Source organism: Lutjanus erythropterus, chromosome 11 (genome assembly GCF_056507025.1).
Source record: "Lutjanus erythropterus isolate fLutEry1 chromosome 11, fLutEry1.hap2, whole genome shotgun sequence".
NCBI lineage: Eukaryota > Metazoa > Chordata > Actinopteri > Lutjaniformes > Lutjanidae > Lutjanus > Lutjanus erythropterus.
Window position 1 is genome coordinate 20,231,951 of NC_139327.1, and position 20,599 is coordinate 20,252,549.

A 20,599-nucleotide genomic window follows, 5' to 3' on the forward strand; every position below is an offset into this window, starting at 1 on the left:
GAGGTTTTTTTGAAAATTAAGTTAAGGAGGATAAGCTTTATCTTTGGTCACAGTGAAGACCTCATTCCTAACAAATAAAAAAGCCTGTCGAAAGCATTCACATTTAGAGAAATAAAAGCGACAGGAGAGAGGAGTCTGAACATTTGACACTAAAACTACAATTAAGTGTGTTTTTAGTAATGCTGAAATAAACAAAGAATGTCTACAGTAAAAGAGCACATGTTCAATATAATGCAATCCAAGACAATACAGAGTTTCCTACAGGAAACTATAACCACACTAGATTTATATATAATTTTAATTCAGTGTTCAAATTCAAAACATATCAGATAGAACCTGCACAAACTTTACACTATGTCACATTTCGTGCTTACACACTGAACATATCTCATCATAACAATTTTATTTTAAAGTGTATGTATGTATATTTCCATCACTGTTTAACCCTCAGACACCGGTTTAGTTGGCAGTGACGCATTTATTGACCAAACAGAGATAAACATTGACTAAAAGATTAATAAAAGCTGATTGTGGCCAAACACCAAGGGTGATTTCAGTGTTTCTTATTCAGCGCAGGGAACAACCAGCAGAACTTCCATTGCAGACCAGAGTCAGTCAGTGAAATTATGCAAGTTACTGAAAGAAAAGTGAAATTATATTTACTATACTAACACTATACTTATAGAGAATGTAAAGAAACAGAACTTCAGTTGGAGACGGTTCTTGCTGAGTCTGGGACAGTCGAAAGTAGAATCCAGGACAGTTGCGGGACACTGAGGGAAAAAAGTTAATTTCTAACTCTGCACAGGAGACACCAAAAATCAAAATCGGTCAGCTTTTGGAGAAATGCAACCTGTTGTCACGCTTCACTGACCAATCATGTAAGCCAATGATAAGACCGCTTTATAGTCATCCTGAAATATCTCTGAAACTGGGTGTTAGAGCCAGGCAGAGTTCATGAACCAAGCCATGATACTCTCCCACTTGTGTCCTTGCTTGATTTATTTTCAGCCAGTTGCTGAGTCTGGCTGCAGTTTATGTTGCAAAATGTCGACACCAAGAAGCTTCCTTTGGTCATTGTCCATTTGTTTGAGAGAAAGAGAGTGCACAGTCGTATTTGAGTAAGTTAGACGCCGAGTGAGGAGAAAGCTGGTAAATCAGAGAAATAAAACTATTTTCTGATTGTGTCACAGCAGTTACGTTTTAAACACTCACGCTGCCTCGCAACCATGTGGCTGAAGGATCATTTATGCCACCTTTAAGTACCTTAAGTATGAAAATAGACACATGCGTTTTAAATTATCTAACCTTCCCAGCTCATGTACTTCCATATGCCTTAATGCTAGCATGGATGCTATAAAAAAAAAAAAAAAAACCTCCACTAGAGGGTGCTGCTCAGAGTCAAAAGTTACCCCAGCAAAGAGGAAGAGGAGTGAACAGTTTCTAACAGCACCAAACATGGCACCTTTGGAGGAGACTGTAATAATGTACCCTTCTGAGAGCACTGTAGATGGTGGTGGTCCGTGTGACCATTAAATAAATTACAACGTGGACATTTTTTTTCACTAACTAATTGACGATGATGTCATTTTCAATACTTGCAGACTTTTAAAAGTTTTTTGTTATATGCTGTGGTCGTGTCTCGCTTGAATTATTGGCTACACCGCAGCACTACCAGAGGTACTGCTCAGTTTCAACTGTATCTGTACGCTTTCAAAAAAAATTAGCAGAGTGAACGTAGTGAAGTATGAACACAAGGCTCTGTTTGTATCTGTATGTGTATCTGATGTTTAGCATAAATGATCCTTGATCGCTGCAGTGCTTGTGAGTGATTGTGTCTGAATACAACCACATGGGGCTTCTAGCGGTGAGCTTGCAGATTACAAACACCTCACATCACCCTCCCTTTCCAAGCATGTAGGAGAACCTACGGTGGCCATAAAACACGAACACTGGCCTACTGTAGAAAAGTGGCAGTGCAACATGGAGGAGGATCTGTGACCTCTGTAGATATAAAGGACCCATTCTAAGGTAACAAAAACACAATTCTTATTTTCAGGTCATAATACTCTAATGAAAACATACTTATGAATATTATATTATATCTCTGCCATATTCTCTAAATAAATACATGTATATCTTACTCATTAAACCTTTAATTTTATCATTAGCTCACCTCTGCTCTGAATCACTGCAAGAAACACTTCAACAGCGTCACTATAAAATCAAATGACTAATATTAAGGTTCTGTTAATACTGAGTTTCAGGCTTTGTCATTGTATTGGATTGCATTTTATTGTGAAATGTTCCAGTCATTTTGTCCACTCCAGCATTGAATATAAGCTTCACAAAAGTAGTATTTATTGGAGATTTGTTTTATTGGATTGCATTGTATTGTACAGTTGTAATGTTATTATGTCCTTCCCTTGTGTAAGAAATCATGCCACACTGTTGGCATCGGGGCCTGGACGTTTTCTCTCCTTCGTGTGCAGCAGAGATTTTACCAAGTTCTACCCATCAGTGCCAATGCGGCTCTTGGTGGCTCTGAAAATGCAAAATATACAAAGAATCTGCTGTCAACTTTGAGATTTTATTCCTTTTTTAAAATCACTTTTCCCACATTGGCTTGATACATTCCTAATAATTTACTTTTTCACATCTATTCACCCAGTGGCATTCTAGTTTTCTTCTCAAAAGAAACACATACAATCAATAACCGTTTTTAGCTCCTTAACTTCGAATCTTCTACACTTGATACTTTTGCGGACTATTTTTTGAATACATGCAGAACAGATTTAGCATTTCATATGCACTTTTTTTTTAACACTTCAAGTCATCCTTTGTTTTCGATACATTTATTTAAAAAAATCAATGAGCAGGCTCTTGAAACTTGTTTGAGTTGTAATCATTCACAGAAAACATCAAGTCTTGCATTATAGGAGAAATATGTAATATATTTACTGCAATAAATCATAAAATGACCTTGTCATCAGAGATTAAGGAAACATGCAGAATTGAAATGTTGGTTTCTCTGAGTGCTACAGCCAGTATGCTCGCATTTAAAATTTCCATTCTGGTGCAGAATTAGACCATAATGGACATTATTATTAATTTATTAATATAATATTAATCAATACAATGAAACAAAAAATAGTGTTTTTAACTTAGTTCAAAACACAGTAAACTCGAATCAGATCCATCTCTTAATATTTAAGAAACGAATTTCAGTGACAGTCTACTGTAAATAAATGCACAACAGAAGCACGTTTCAAGATCCTCCTAATAGATTTTTTAAATATTGTATGGACAGAAATGAATTAGATGCCTGATGCAGTAGAAATAGTGCCTTCAAATTTATAAAGCAGAGCAAAATGGTTTGCAGAAAACTTGGCAGTGATGTGAAATGTCTGTGATTTGTTGTAAATAGACTAAAACATGCAGAATCACTGTTACAATCCGATTAAAAAAAAAATAAAAAAATCCTGGTCAGAGCCATTAAGATATTAGTTTGCTACCACTGTGTAGAGTTATCGTTTCCTCTGTCTGTGCCTCCAGTTTTCCACTCTTAAAGAGCTGCACACTAGCAACATACTAATGGCGGATGCTGTGTTCTTGGCGTATTTTCTCTAACTGCGAGTGCTATCTGGTGCTCTAGTACAGAAGACAGTTGTCAATAAGGGGAGCTCTTTAATTCTCCTTGTTTAGTTAAACTATATAATAAGTATATAATCTGTTTGTTTGTTTTTTTATCCGCTGGGTTGTTTGTGCAGTGTGTTTATATTTTATCTGAATTTGAAGCTGTTAATTATTGGTGAGAGCATTTCTTCTAACCAGCTTCTTTTTTTATATAAATATATCTATATATACAGTATATATACAGTATATATAGAAATAGGTCAAGACTTCATTCACAACATCCCCAAAAAAGAGCCAAGTCACCCTTTTATCTTTTTTTCTAAATGAAAGTACCATGGGCCTGGAGCGACTTACTGTTCATACACGTAATGCAACACACTACCTAGCCTTTATTTATCTTAGCATGCATGACACTTGCTATGTATGTTACATATAATGATGTTTATTAGCCTATTTACAGAGAGTTTTGAGGCAATCAGACTTGTTTTTGTACCTTTTTATGCATGTGCTTTATATAAATATATTTCTTCTTATTCTCACTGTAATCATTTTAAAGGAGTTTCTGTTTAATAAACTTTTAAATACACCTGGCAAGTAGTAGTTTCTAGTGATCTTGTGTGGACTGTTCATGGTACGCTTGTAAAACTACACCGAGATTTTTTAATTTTTTTATTAATGCCTCTGCACCAGCGTCAGTCATGGCTGGAGGCATTACGTTTTTAGGTTGTCCATCTGTCTGATCCATTCTTGTGAATGTGATATCTCAACAACACTTTGAGGGAATTTTGCCTATAGATGTGCAAAATGAATGCATGCATGCCACGTCCCACAAACTGTGTGAGTCTTGTAACGATCTTCTCAATAGACCTTTTTACAGCTGACGTCATCGAAAAGCTACGTGTGCATTTCAGCAACAGAACTAGTGGTCTCCCCCAGTTATCATGCTGTAAATGTTGAAATAAATGTTTTACCAGCACCAAAATCACTAAAATGCATGTTTCTTGCATATATAAAATGTCAGAATCAATAATCCACTGGTCAACTTAAAGTGTTCAGAATTTCAACAGGATCAATCAAAATTGCTTGCGTTTGCAGCACCCAACCAGAAAAGAGACCACCATCTTTATAGTCATCTAGCTAATGTTAGCTTACCTCAGTGGTTCTGCTGGTAACATTTATCTGTATCTGTAATTAGCATTTCGCACAACTCTGCTCTGAAGAACGTAGAACGACACTTAAAAAATTGGAACTGATAAGCAGAATCAGATTTAAAATGCCCAACCCTATTTGTCACAAACGTCCACTTGATGAATTGATAAGATTTTGGTGGGCAAAGATCGAGATGAGAGGGTTTGGAAATTTCATATCATGATTATAGTGACACGTTTGGGCCACAGTTCAAGAATTCATATGCTACTTATAACATCTGATTGACATTTATGACAAATTTCACATGAACGTCTACGAGACAAAAATTTTGACATTTATATCTCAAAGGTCAAATTCACTATGGCATGGCTTTCCTGGCCATCATCACCACCATAACTCATGAACAAAGAGCTTCTGTGCTGCCGCATTGAAGATGTGTCTAAAGCGTCTACATTTTACAATTTGTGTCTTCTTTGTATTGACGCAAACATATTTGAAGCCTTGTAGTCCAACATAAACTTGTTTTTGCTGACACTGAGCTTCAGGTGATTGTCTTTGCACCATGTGACAAAGCTCTTTATCACTCCTCTGTATTCCGTTGTAAAAAGAGTTATGGCATGTTTCTCACTGGAAATGATTCACTTATTTTTAATTATTCGCACAGTATCATGATAACTTCCAATTTGTCAAAAACAATACACCTAATACTGTTAAGGTTTTGACTGATGTTAAAACCAAATACTCCCTCTCAGTGTGGATATATCACAGCTGTTCTCAGTCTATGGCCTAGATATCAAATGGGCTCCCAGAACAAAAATAAATAAATAAATACAAACATAAGAAAGAAAATGGCCTCTCTACAGCAAAAGGTTAAATAGAAAAAAGATCACCAAAACTTTCAATGCAAAAAATAAAAACTTCTATGAAGGCTGGTAAATAAAAAAATGACCTCACCCTTTCTACATCTAACAAAACTTGAGGTAGGGAAAGGACAGGGTAAAAAGAAGAATCAGAAAGGCAATGTCAACAGAAAGAGAAAGAAAGCCTTCTGTCTCTGTTTTATACAGTTGGAGTTCCCGAAAAACTCATGTATCTTCCATATATGGTAGACACATAATGTACATACAAATCATTGTATGAGTCTGACACATCTATATCAAATATAAAACACATGATAAAATATGAAAAAAGTGCCATAACAACTTTTAAAACTGCTTAAGGCACATAGGTCAAACAGGTTTTGACAAGGCATGGTGGTCATCGGAGAGCAACATATATTAGAAAAGGGATGCTGCAGTCAGACAACTGCAAAGACAATCGCTGCATTTTCACAAAAAAGGTGTGAACTACTTTGGTTTTCAAACAATTTTCAAAGGTCATGACCATTCAGACTGCCTGGCACATGTATTGTGGCAAAGTGGAAGCTGTTTCTGTCAGCATGTCTGCATGAAATAATTTAGTTAATTTTTCTAACACATGGGAATATGACAGACGGCCCTTCAACAGTACTTTTTTTTTTTTAAAAAGTCCTTCAAAATCTTCACTACACATGTTATATAATGAGTTGAGAGATACATGGACAGTAAACTATAACTTGAGTGGATGGCGGAGGAATACAACCACATTGTTACTCTTGTTATTAGATGACTGGTTTCTATTGTGTTTGTATTTCAAATTTTTTTTCTCATTAACTTAATACAAATATACAAGTTGTATTTATTCATGTTAATTAAACTTAAAACATTAAGTATTAATTTGAAGAGCACTTTAGAACTTACAAATCTGAGTTGAACTCTCTTGAAATGTTGAGTTTTGACAGTAAAAGGAAATCAAATTTGTTGGTAATGTTCGGTGTGACTGAAGAATGTTGAACTTTCTTAACATATTTTATCAAGTACAACTTATATAAGATCAAGTTAATTTGACTAGAAAAGTTTGTTTTGAATCATTACAAAATTAGCTCAACCAGACTCTAACTTTTTTAAGTTAAAACAAAGTTTATTGTTACAGTGAATGGTTTGTTATACATTTGAAGGCCTGTAGATTGTTCTCTGCTGAACGTGACATTTTTGGCTGAAGGAAATTCCAGGAGATGCAGATCTCTCTTCATAAAAACAAATTTGGTCTTAACTAAAAACTCATTATGGGAAAATATCTGAACTACACCCCTGAGGGGACACGGGTGATGCAGAAAATTTCTGAAAGCAAAACAAAGCAAAACAAAACAAAACCAAAAAAAAAAAAATGGTACTTTACATAAAAGAAGCAACAGATTGAGTCAATCAATAGGGCAACAGATGATGTGAAATGAGAAAAGCCCAAAGTCTGTAAAATGTACCTTAAGGTTTCACAAATAGTAATTAAGGGGGAGTGGCTACAGTAGGGAAGTTAGGGGAAATACCATAGACTCAGTAATCCATGATATGAGGCCTTACACGACTCACTGTGTCTTAACCATCTGACTTCAACAGGACCTCTATGTAAGTATCTTCTTAGGAAAATCCTTACTTTAACTTTATATGATGTGATATATACAATATAATAATAACAATCTTAGATAACCTGACTGTTTTGGGGTTTTTTGACAGAAGATTGTTGTTGATATAGGCTAATTAAGAGTGCCATATGTAGTTCATGTGTACTTCTACAGTGTGTTTATAATATATGAAAAGATATATCTTTATTTTATTTTCATTGAAAATTATCTTCAGAATTCACATAAGGTTTAAACATTTGTAAGTGTGTTGCATTGATAGGCTATTTGTAAGAAATTAGGATCTGTTTACACATGTAGACATTGGCACTCATTTATTTAACACAACATTTTACCATTTTCTGTTGCTGGAATTGTTCGATGTGATTTGAACACAACAAATATAGGATTTCAGTGATTTTTGTCAATATAACATTTTGTTACAATGAGAATAACATTGATTTGAAAGTCAGAAGCTAAATCCTCTTTGACATAATATGCAAAATTGCAAAATCATTGCAAAGTATATGGGTTTAACAGGTCCAAAAGAAGATGCAGTTACAAATTTAATTTCACTTCATTTTTAAAAGTTGGAACAACTTCACAATTAATCAAGTGACACTACATTTTAAGTAAACTTTACAAGTTGATAGAAGGTAAATTTAATAGTAACTTAATAATAATTGCTATATGTATTTACCTTTATCAAGGCAACTGGTTTCCTCATTTGTCTGTTTTTAAAGTATTATCAACTTGTCAGATTTTGGAGTGTGGTTCCAGTGCAATTGTTTCAAAGTGATCAGTTTTATATTGTTATTCATATATATGGCTTTTTAAGCCTTTTGCAGTAATTTAATAGTGTAGTTTTCCAGTAGATGATGTCCTGATTCTGGTTTATGTAAGTTACGTGCTATGTAATTAGTGGGGACTGTTTTATTTTTGGGACGCTGCCAGACACTAGCTGTGCATAGGGACGTCATGACAGGTACTGAGATTACCTGAGGGACTAACCTGACGGATTTTTTAAAAATTTTCTGCTCCATTTTCGTTTCTTTGTAACCCGGAAGCAGGTGGTGGACTCTATGACGAGAACCTTCCAGTATATTTCTATCTGGGACTTTCCGTGCAGCCTGAATTACGACACGGTGAGTGTGTCAGAGGACATAACACTGGGGCCTATTTATGTGTTGTCTCGTAGCGTTATATGTATGTCACTCATCCTAAGTATGTTTTATTTTATTTTCTCCGGTCTGCGTCACAGATTAACGAGCAGAGTAAAGTTTGACAGTTATTATTATTTTTTTTTTTAGCTTTTGCACTAGCTAGCGTTAGCATGCTAATGCTCGCTGACCCTGTCAAACTGGTTTCTTTTGGGCGCTGAATGTTATGTCATGAGCCGCTGCCAGCTACCTGGATTTTTAAGTTAATATTTCACTGTCGGGACACATGTCGGGTCTAGCCAATCACCTCCTAAATGTTACACAACATAGTTAACGTTAGCTAAAGCAGAATTACGTTAGTATTGATGACCAGACCTTATCTACCTTATGCAGAATTCTCGCGAGATTTGGGTTCCTTTTTTAAGTCTGTGTATGTTTTCCAAAAAAAACTGTGCTTTATGATTTGACAACACTATTGTTAAGATCTGTTTAGGTTTAGGGTCAATAAAACACTCGGTTAGGATTAGGGAAGATCCTGATTTTGATTAAAACAGTCACTCTCGCGAGATTATTCTTGGGTCTACGGGTCCCTTTTATCAAATGGATGGGAACCCTTGATTTGCGAAACTCGCGCAAGGTTTGGACGAATTGTTTCTTAACTTTGCACGTTATACAATCAAATTGTCTTTCATAAGATGAGAACACTGGGTTTAAGATACGGGTATGTTTAGGGATTTAAAAGAACCCTTTCTGGGAGGAGGGAAAGTATAGTTTTGTTTAAATCGATCAGTCTCGCGAGATCTTTGCGGGTCTGGGGTTCCCATCTAACAACCCATAACATACGTGCATCAACAGCGTTTGTGTTGAGGAAAGTACCGAATCTTACTCTGCTGGAAAAAATGCACACGTCGCTAGTTGATCATATCTTTATTACCATATTTTGTTCCAGAACAATTAAACAACTGAATAACTGGTTGATAATTGAACAGGACAATGGCTGACGGCTTTGTTAAAGGGGCACTCCAACGATTCACCACTAAGAGTTTGTTTAATTTAGTTGTCATAAAGAGTACTACTAAGTAGAGCCCAAACTATGCTGGATCTTTGGGGACAGTACCGATATTAGTGAGTAAAACATTCCAATAATGAGATAATGGCCTATATTTTTCATGAAGAATACAGTAAACAGAATTTAGAGTAATCTCATCAAACACTTGTGATATACATGAAGACAAGATATTTTTCCTCTTGTAGATTTCAATCAGAAAAAGTATCAAATATACAAAAAGGATGTCTATAAAGCAACTTTTAATAATCAGCATTATGATCTGGAAAAAATGTTTTTATATTGGCGCATATATACAACATATATGCCAATACAATTGTTGACCACTGCAGCTGTGATAGGTCAGAATCAGACTCATAATATCAGTCAGACAAAAGGTTTTATGATACCATCTGTCAGGAAAAGCTTTATGAAGTCTGAGGGAAAAAAAACCCCAGATGAAGTCATCATTATCTCAGTGGATGTCCACAAATGGAAATGGAAATAAAGCATTTTACTTAACTAATTTTACAATAAATATAAACATTAATAAATCTGTTTGCAAATGTATGTATTACTTTATTATTATTGAGCTAAATATACTAAATTAAAAGTAATTCATTGTTGGTATTTTAATAGACAAAAAAGTGAAATGATTAAAATAATTTACAAATTAAATATTAATCATTAATAAATTGTTGAATGAAAAAAACCCATTCAAGAAACCCACTTCCTTTGACACGAGGGAACGGGAAGTGCTAAATTGCTAACTCATTTCCAGGGTTTTAGGACTCATTCCTGTAGCACAAATTATATGTCTGGGAAAAAAATCATAACCAACAGTTAAGTCACTTAAAATCCTCCATGAACACAAGTTAACTTGTTGTTTTCTCTCTCTCTCTCTTTTTATGTTTGTCTTTGTTTTTCTTTCTACAGGTCCTGCTATAATAAACTAAGGAGAGACGTCTGTTATCCTTATCACAGGAGGATTAAAATTTTCTTATTGGATTTTTACTATTCAATTATGGAAGCTTAAACACCTACAAAAGGGATGTCCGAGATGGGGGAGGGGTTTGAGAGCACATATCCCTGGGTCTTGGTCTGTGTGTGTGAGCTTGAGACATTTATTTAATTTATGATGTTTGTACACATAATCACATACCATATGTTTAAGTTTTTTGATAATACACTAGACATTTCTGTGCTAAATATACAACATAATAAAGTGTATACTGATCCTGGGTGATCTAACCACAGTGTAATATTATGACTATTGATTTGAGGATGCATTTTTATCATGCCATTTAAAATAGTTCATCCTTTTTTACTGCGGGGGATGTCTTTTGTTTGATACTAATGCTCTAGGGCTGTAGCTGAATGCAGATAAATGTTCAGAGTACTAGATACAGGTAAAGTGGATCCAGGTGTTAAGTAGGAAATAAACAACAAATGAATCCTTGGGCATGTCAGGCAATTTGTATCCAGCACTGTGTGATGATGGTGGTTGCTGAACTGGCAGGTTTGTTTCTTCTGAACTCTCAGAGGTTCTCACTCAGCCAGTCCTCACTTTCCTTTTCACTGTTTCTGTCTTGTGATTTGAGTTGAACCCCCCTGACACACACACACACACACACCTCCCCTGCCCTCTGATCTAATCTTTTTAACTATCTGTTTCTTTGTGAGTGAGTGAGTGTGTCTGTGTGAGAGAAAGCAAGACCTTGGGTTTTTTCTCAAACCCCTCTCCCTATGAAGGACATCTCTTTTGCCTTTATTCTGCTCTACTTAAAAAAAAAATGGAAACTCTTATTCAACTCAAAAACAACCAGTTTTTAATGGGATTGTGTCGCAACGGGCCGCCGCCTGATCTGCAGTATGATAACTCCTCAGGTACTGATCTCTTATTCTTTCTTTTTACCTGATTTAAGGTTCATTTGAATTTCTAGGAAAGGAAATAAATATGTCTATACAATCTTGTTGTCATCCCACAGAGCTCTTCCGCATCTCCACCTTTGCTCGATTCCCAGCTTCAGGAGTCACAGAGCGGAGTCTGGCGAGGGCGGGGTGGTTCTACACTGGCGTGGGCGACCGTGTGCAGTGTTTCAGGTGTAACGTGACGGCAGAGGGCTGGCAGGCCGGGGACTGTCCAACAGAGAAACACAGGCAGCTCTCTCCCTCCTGTTCTTTCATCCAGAGCCTCCCGTCTACAGCCAACCTGCTCTCCTCTTCACACTCTGCCTTCTCCCCACTCCGCATTGCCCCAGCCTTACCAGTAAGATCGAAATTTTGATCGATTTCTGTAGAAAAAAGGCCTCTGTATTTAGCAACATCATAGTAGAGAATAGTTAATGAAGTAGTTTTGTTTTTGAGAACAGAATCTGTTTTTGACATATCAATAGACTTTTCACCTGTTTAAACCCTTAAAGGGATAATTCTGATTATTTGATGTTGTTTTGTAAGAGATACCTAACTACATTCGGTGTATTGCTTGCAGCAGGTGGTGGTTGACACATCCCCAGTTTTGATAAGCAGCTATTGTGTAAGAAGCTAAGCAGTGTACTGCTGTTGACAGGGTCAGCAACAAAAGGTATTTTAGCCACTTAAAAAAAGTCCATCTAAAAAAATCACTACCAGTTTAAGTGTAAGCTATATTTAGAATATTTGCACATCTTTGCCGTTTAACAACCTTTTCTGATGAAAAATCACTGTTATATGAGTCAAACATTGCTCTTTCCAAACCAGCCAAACTCACAGGCAAAAAGTAATTGTACCTTACAGAACACATGAATTGCATATCTACTGCTGCCTTGACTTCTTAGTTTCACAGAAGTCACACAGTAGCAGCAGAAGACTACACAGAAGTCACACAATAGCACAAACTAACTCACAGGATAAGGTAGCCCATAGCCTTCTGTGAGGTAAAGTTACGGATTTTGCCTTTGAAGTTTGGTTGGTTTGGAAAGAGCAAAATTTGGATAGAAAATGGCAGTTTCCCATCAGAAAATGTTGTCTGGCTGCTAAATAAAACCAGGAGAATATGCTAAATATAATTGCGGTTTTTAGGTGGCTAATCACACTAACCTTTTGATGATGATCCTGTCCACAGAAGTACATTGCTTAACTTCCTTGCTGGCACTCCTCTCTGCTTTTCCAAACCGGGGGTGTGCCGACTCCTATCTGCTGTAAATTACATATTGTACATTGACTATCAATAATAACCTCACCCCATTTATCCCTTAAATAATTAGCTTCTTTTTCATTTAGCTTTCTGGTCCAGGCCCAGCTGCTCCTAACCCAACAACAAGCCAGGGTGAAGAGCCAGTCGGCTACCTTAACATGGGCTTCTCTGCTCCGCCACCCTCCAGCCCACTTAGCTCTCGTGGTGTAGAGGACATGTCCCACCAGAGACCAACATGTCACAACCCCAGCATGCGCAGAGAGCAGGACCGCCTGGACTCCTTCCACCCCTGGACGCTCTCCATCATAACTCCTGCGGAGCTCGCTAAGGCGGGCTTCTACTATCTGGGCCAGGGCGACCGAGTGGCCTGCTTCAGCTGCGGAGGACAGGTATATCAAATAATCCTAACTATTCCCTCTTCCAAGTGTGTCATGGTGTCCTTTTTTTCATTTGACAGGATGTTATTTTTTTTAAACAGAGGACATGACAAAAGTTTTTGTATTTGCAGTTGAGTAACTGGGAGCCAGGTGACAGAGCTGTATCTGAACACCAGCGGCATTATCCTAACTGTCGTTTTGTGCGGGGAGACAGAGCAGACAATGTGTCGCTGGCTGCAGGAGCTGCATCTGGAGGAGTAACATCTCAACTGTCTGCAGGAGCCCCTGTCCTCAGCAATGTGTCCAACCCTGCCATGCAGCAGAGCGAAGAGCGGCTGCTCACATTTGTGAACTGGCCGTCTCGCATTCCGGTCCGGCCTGACCAGCTGGCTAAAGCTGGCTTCTACTATGTAGGTAAGGACAGTAGCAAAGAGATGCAGTGAAGGCTCATTTATGTCCCTTTACATACAAAAGTAAGTTTCAAGTGATGTAATCATCACTGCTCACATACTTCATGCGTCCTCCATGATGGCATGGATGGTAAACAGTATATGTCTACTAGAGGGCGCTGCTCAGAGTCAAAGCTTTCCGTAAAAGTGCAGAAATACAGAAAAAATGAACATAGAGTAGAGACAGAAGACTCCATCAGTGTGCGTATCTGACATTTAGCATAAATGAGCTTTATTCAAAGACTGACCTGTTGCTGTTATATATTTAGGAGTTTGGCTGCAACTATAGGACTGTAATTTTGTTTTTGTTTTTTTGTTTGTTTAATAAATACATTTTCTTTTTCACCATTTGATTTCATAATGTGATGCCTAAGATAAAAAAAACTTTGTATCTTTTTATAGCAAATACTTGTAGACTTATTTCATTTATTAATTATTTTTTCTAAAATGAAGTTTATCTTAAAATTGAAATCTTTAACCTGCCATTTAAAAGGTCCAGAAAGTCTTGCACAGAATGTATTCATAATGTTCAGATGAATTTGATGAAGTAATTTACCTTTGTTTCCTGGCAACAGTTTTAGTTATTTCCCCTGTGTGTGGGGGGTATCCACTGCAGTTTGTTTTAATTTGAGTAGGAAAGTCCTGACAGAAATCTTTTCAGGGACACCTGATTATAAACATGATGCCATGATCTCATGTGAATGATAAATCTTGTGTTCAGATGTAATCAGTTCAGTACTGAGAGTGTAAAGGAAAAAAGGAAATGAGAAACAAACACATTGGTTTCACTCATCTTTTTCAGAATCACTATGGGTTTTTTTTCTTTCTTTCCTTGAAACTCTCCTAAAACTAGTTGTGAGTCTGAAAGCTCTTTGTCTGCTCTCAAGGTCGTAACGATGATGTCAAGTGTTTCTGCTGCGATGGAGGCCTGCGGTGCTGGGAGTCCGGAGATGACCCATGGGTGGAACACGCAAAATGGTTTCCTCGGTAAATGCTGCTGTTTGCATTTGTTTTATTTTTTTGTCAGAATGTGTTGTCTGCAGGTCCTTAAAAATCTTTAAAAAGTCTAACATCTAATAATCTGAATTTTAAGCCTTGTAATTTAGTTTTGACAGGTCCTAAAAATAGATTAGATGATTAAGTTAACATTACTACTCTTTTAAATGTGTGAACTCAAAAAATGTATGTACTTTGAAAGTAATTCTATGACTTTTCCTTATCCTTCATATTTTTTTGCCGGTATGGGCATGAAATAGATCTTAAATTGCATTCATATCAGTCTCAAAAAGATCTTGTCTATGCGTACAGGATGGTTCATGTGAATGTTTGTATTCTTGTACCTCTGGTTAACTACAGGTGTGAATATTTGCTCCAGGAGAAGGGACAAGAGTTTGTTCACCAGATCCAGGCTCGCTTCCCTCGCCTGTTTGAGCAGGTTAGTAGAAAGTGACATAAAATTCTGTTCTTTTTGGCAAGGAAAAGTATTTTAAAAAATGTTTATTTTTCTGTTTTCTTCTCAAAAGCTTTTAACAAATGGAGACAGCAACTCCAGAGAGTTTGTGGATCCACCTGGTGAGTTTGAAAACATGTATAATCAAGTGAATTTTGAGTTGGAGAGTTTGGGAAGTGGATCTGTGTGATCTATATAACATACATATGAGAAAGTGAAAAAAATAGGCATAATACCAGATAACTATGTGGGAAGAGAATAGACAGAACATAACAAGGCACCTGTATATAGAAGACTCTATTTGGGCTTCACCAATAAGGATCTGTTTTTAATCCTGATTAAATCATGGTTTACTTATAAATTATGTTCCACTAAACTTTTGAACTAGTTTGAGAGGAAAAAAAGATTGTTTTCCTCTAAACATAGATAAAATTTAATTCTCTTGCACTAAAACATATTTAAATTTTAGACTGCAGTCCAGTACTAATTTTAAACTTAAATTTGAGGAGATTTTACTTTTAAAATATCTACTTTTTTGAGATATGTTGAGCAAAATAATTCTATGCTAAGCCGTCTTGAGTAGGCTAACCAACTGTTTTAGCTAGCTAGCAGACAATATAACATCTTTTTCTAGCTAGCAAACAACCTTTTTCTTTTAGCTAGCTAGTAAACAGTATAACTTAAAAAAAAACATTAAGCTTGCTTGTAGATAATATAACTTCCTCTTTTTTACTTTTTAGCTAGTTAGCAAACAATATGTAACGTTTTGTTAACGAACGCAGCTGAAAGTTCATGGTTTTTCACCACTCTCATACTACATCCCAACAGCACTCAATTTTATTTTTTATTTGTTTTAATGCAGGTAAGCAAGTATCTTCATATTGATTTAAAATATTTATTTTGGTTTACATAAATAAACTTGGATTTACTAAACTGAGATTAGTTTTAATTGTGCAACAGAGCTCTGCTTAATTTAAAATCTGGATATACTCATTTTAAACCTAGTTTAAAATTTAAACTCTGATTACAGCTAATCTTAAATTAAAGTAATCTTTTTGATGTAACGCAGTCAAAGATTTCTACTCAGTAAAACTCATTGTGTCTAAATGGGACATTTCATTGAAGTCTGATCACCCAGCCTGACATTTCTACTTTCTCCTCCTCTCAGTGGTTCACCTCGGTCCAGGAGAGGAGCGATCTGAAGATGCTGTCATGATGAACACCCCTGTGATTAAGTCTGCATTAGAGATGGGCTTTGAGCGTAGTCTAGTCAAGCAGACAGTCCAGAGCAAGATCCTGACCAGTGGAGAGAACTACAGAACGGTCCAGGAGCTGGTATCAGACCTGCTGAGTGCCGAGGACCAGAAAAGGGAGGAGGAGCGAGAGATGCTGGCGGAGGCGATGGCGTCAGGTACAGTGGACAGTGAAAATATGGATGTCTCTGTGATGTGTTATGAAAAACCCTGAATGTTGATGTTATTTGTACCACCAGTGAATATTGCAAATCTTTTTTTGTTTCAGATGGTTTCACCTTTGTGAAGAGACACCAGGCGGCGTTGATCCAGCGATTGAAGAGTGTCGAGCCAGTGTTGGAACATTTAAGAGAGCAAAATGTGTTATGTAAGTTTTAATCTGAGTTTTGAAGAACTGTGGCCTCATCTTTTAGGCTGCCACATAAAAAGGACAATTAGTTACTTTGGGGGCCATGATTTGGTTTTGCTGTGTTTAAGATGATTTTTTTGCCTGGGGCAGACAGGAAATAGGTCGCAGGCTGGAACTGAACCAGTGATGGTTGCAACCATGTAGCCGCAGCATGAGATGTAATTATTGGCTATCAGGGCACTCTAAGGACCAAAACTGAAAACTAAAAAAAGTATAGAAATAAAGTAAATAAAAGTTCTACTCAGTGTTAGGTAAGTTTTAGTAAATAAGAGCACTTTTACTGCAATTAGGTAACTAAACGTGGATTTCCAGGAATTATTGGATCTGAATTAGATAGTCATCAAAAAAGAAAAAGACCAGGATATTCGGGAGTTCAGAATCAGTGTAATGATGTCTCTCTTTGGGAGGAAGCACAAAAGTTCAAAAAGGAGGGAAGGTCCAAGACACTCCTCTGGCAAAAAAAGTTAAAACAGCTTTTATCTAGATTGTTATTGCATAGTTAAATTTTAAAAACAAAGACAATTCTTATCCATGTTAAAATTCTTCAGGGTGTAACTTTTTGGCATTTGTTTTGAAGAAGCAGTCAACAAGTGAAGCATTTCTTTTATTTCATATTGTTTATAATGTACACTGTAGGTACCTGTGGTTAAATAGATGCTCATCTTCACTGACAAGTCAATATTCAACAAAATCATATTTTCACAGTCCCCACTGCATTTTAGCATGAAGCTGTGGCATCTAGAGTTCAGAATTTGATTATTAACTTTTGTTCCCTGTTAACCTGCAGCTACCGAGGAGTACAGCGGCCTCAAGGCTCAGACGTCGGCCCAGCAGCAAACTGCCAGGCTGATAGAGCTCGTCCTCACCAAGGGAAATGCTGCGGCCGAGGTCTTCCGCAACTGGATCCAGAAAAACGATGTCCACCTGCTCAGAGATCTCATGGGTACGTATTTCCCACCAAGACCACATCTCACAGATTTTACAACTGCAATTGTCACAGAAAGAACATGCAGTCGCAGTAGTTCCAGTGTACATTTCCATGGCCAGCTACTCAGAGTTTTACCATTTATTATATATATATATGTATTACCATTATTCTGTTCTACTTATTGTATTATTCGTGTTCTGCTACTCTTTAATTGTTCCTTACCTGTGTTCCATTCTTGTTGCTGTTGCTGCTTTGACCCCTGAATTTCCCTCCAGTGATTTATAAAGGCTTATCTTAGACTTAAAAGAAGACAAAGTTTGTGCATTAAAGGCTAAACTGACTTCATGTTGTCTTTCGCATTTTCAGCCCAATCAAATGAAGCTGCATCACCAAGCCAAGATCTCTCAGGTATAAAGACACACCTGAGCCTCAGGCAGAACTTGCTATATTGTCAGTTTAATGTGTTGTGGGTACAGGGGTAGTTTAGATTATTTCAAGTGGGTTTCATGAGGTACTTATCAATAGTCAGTGTGTTACCCACAGTAGCTGGCAGTCCAGCTTGGAAAAGCAAGAGCAGTACTGGTATCAGATGCTAAGCAATCTATTTCTGTGGACGAGGTCAGCGACAAAAAGTATTTTAGCTGAAGTCAATATGCGTGTAAGTGTACGCTGTATTGAGAGTATTTCCACCACTTTACTTTGCTGTCACAGTCTTGTCTGTGGGAAACCACTATTGTATAAGACAAATATCACTCTCTACAAACCAACCAAACTCCATGGACAGAATCAGTCATTTTACCTCATGGAGCACAAGGGTTGCCGGTTTACAGCTGCCTTGATTGGTTAGTTTGTTTGTGTTATTGTGTGACCTTTTTGTTTTGAAAGGATGGCTCAGATTCATTTAGGTCACCGAATAACACAAACTATAACAGATTGAGGCAGTGGTAGACCAGCAACTCCTTTGTTCTGAGGTAAAATGACAAATTTTGCCAGTAGCGTTTAGTTGGTGTGGAGAGAGCGATATTTAGCTGATGTAACAGTGGTTATTCATCAGAAAGGGCTGTCAGACAGTAGAGTAAAATAAAATATTCTAAACATAGCATGCATTTAAACTGCTAATTTTTTAGGTGGATCATTTCTAAATAACCAAAATATCTTTTGTTGTACTGTAAAACATTTTTTAAATGTTGTTGATTTTACCTTCTTATCAGTCCTACGATATGAAATTCCTAAACATAAATGTTACATAAAACAATACATATCTATATATTTTTTGTCAAACACAGTATTTTATGTGTGAATGGCAGGTTATAACCATTAATTCTGTGTGCGGTTATTTAATGTAGAGACCAACACTGCAGGAACGTAAACCACCATGTTGGATTTTAAAATGGATAAACTTTTTTTTTTGACAGACCTCCCCATGGAGGAACAGCTGCGGCGTCTGCAGGAGGAGCGTACCTGCAAAGTGTGTATGGATAAAGAAGTCAACATTGTCTTCATCCCATGTGGACACCTAGTGGTGTGTAAGGAGTGCGCGCCGTCACTGAGAAAGTGCCCGATCTGCAGAGGCCTGGTTAAAGGCACGGTCCGAACCTTCCTCTCATAATGATGGAGGCTGTGAGCCGCGTTCCCTCAGTCTCATGTGTCACAATGATGTGATTGAATGTAAGCAATATGATAGATAAATCTATATTCACTGGACAGAGCAGGAGGGTTGTTGTGCTGTTTTTCTTTTATCTAACAAGTGACTTACTGGTTGATGTTATCTGAAAGAAGTTGTTTCTACATAACTTACCTAAATAACCAGATAAAACACACAGACATAACCTTATTTGATAGAGATGTAAAACAGTATGGCTTTCAGTGTAATATCTGATTTTTTTTTTCAGTTTAGACACATCAGATGGCTTTTATCATTATTGCTGTCAATGTTCGATGCAGTGAACTGTTTCACTGTTATTATTGCATTAAACTGAACTCTTAACACATGTAAAAACAAAAACTTCAATAAATTATTCATTTGATTGTATTATAATCTGGTTTTGAAAGTTTTTAACAGCAGCTCTGTAGTAAATATTAAGTTTGATTAGGGTTAAAATATTTTTAAAATGTCAGAGGTATCAACTGAGGATTTCTGCAGCTTTCAACTTGTTATGTTTAAGACTTATTTAGACCATTACAAATACAATTTAAGACTAATTTAATTTTATGTCCATGCTGAAATGTAGATGTACTGTTTGCATTAGTGAGTATTCAATCAATTTTGGTTCTTTTTCTGATTTTGTTTTGTAATTTTATAATATAATGTTAAATGTATAATTTAATAATTTTTCAGGTGTCAATCATTTTTAAGATATTTTAGGTCCTAAAATTCAGATTATTGGGTTCTAGATGATTTAAGGACCTACAGAAACCCTGTTCCTGCAACAGAAGTCTGATTAATTGTGACCAAGGTTTTGACTAATTTACCTGATAAATAAAACAAAAAATATCCACCTAAACAACATTGACATCATGTGTTTTAATGTGATTTAGTGATTTGCACTTATGTTATTCAGTCAATGTAGGAAAAAAATAAACTGGTTCAGTTTCAACTTGGGCTCCATATCTGCCACTTCAAGCATATAGATCACAATTCCTAACACATCCATTACCGCTGTGGGAGCCTGTACATATCAGCAAGGTTTTCCCTTCTCATTACTACTACTGGCGCCTACATTACATCAGCAACATGGCAGTAAAAATGTCGCAAAGGGCAACATTGCAGACAAGTCCGAGATCCCAACTTATCTCAGTTTTTGATGACATTAGGATTTTTGTCATTGCAGAACTGCATTCAGGAAAAATCCTCTCATCTCAAGATAGGAATTTTACAGAACTGTCCTTACTGAAGAATTTCAAAAGTTAGGATGGATAAATTCAAAATAACAGCTAAAAATGGCAGCACCACTGTTGTTAGATCTCTATGACAATTAAAAGAAGAACATGAAAACCAAAATATAATTGAAAGGCTGCTCCAACTGAAAGATGACACTTTAAATTTCATCAATCAAACTAATACAGTCTTTCCCAGAGACGGGGCCATAACCCAC

At 36.6% G+C, this 20,599-nt stretch overlaps 1 protein-coding gene across 1 annotated transcript; it reads left to right on the forward strand.

Moving 5' to 3' along the window:
• The first annotated feature begins 8,231 nt into the window (after positions 1 to 8,231).
• birc2 (baculoviral IAP repeat containing 2) lies at positions 8,232 to 19,536 on the forward strand. Its single transcript, XM_084731210.1, has 13 exons — positions 8,232 to 8,403; positions 10,400 to 11,350; positions 11,452 to 11,732; positions 12,725 to 13,027; positions 13,147 to 13,429; positions 14,352 to 14,451; positions 14,821 to 14,899; positions 14,988 to 15,036; positions 16,083 to 16,325; positions 16,436 to 16,534; positions 17,364 to 17,519; positions 17,871 to 17,912; positions 18,920 to 19,536. Exons 2-13 carry the CDS (start codon positions 11,257 to 11,259, stop codon positions 19,111 to 19,113), a joined length of 1,923 nt encoding a protein of 640 aa, XP_084587336.1. The 5' UTR covers positions 8,232 to 8,403; positions 10,400 to 11,256; the 3' UTR covers positions 19,114 to 19,536.
• The last annotated feature ends 1,063 nt before the right edge of the window (positions 19,537 to 20,599 follow it).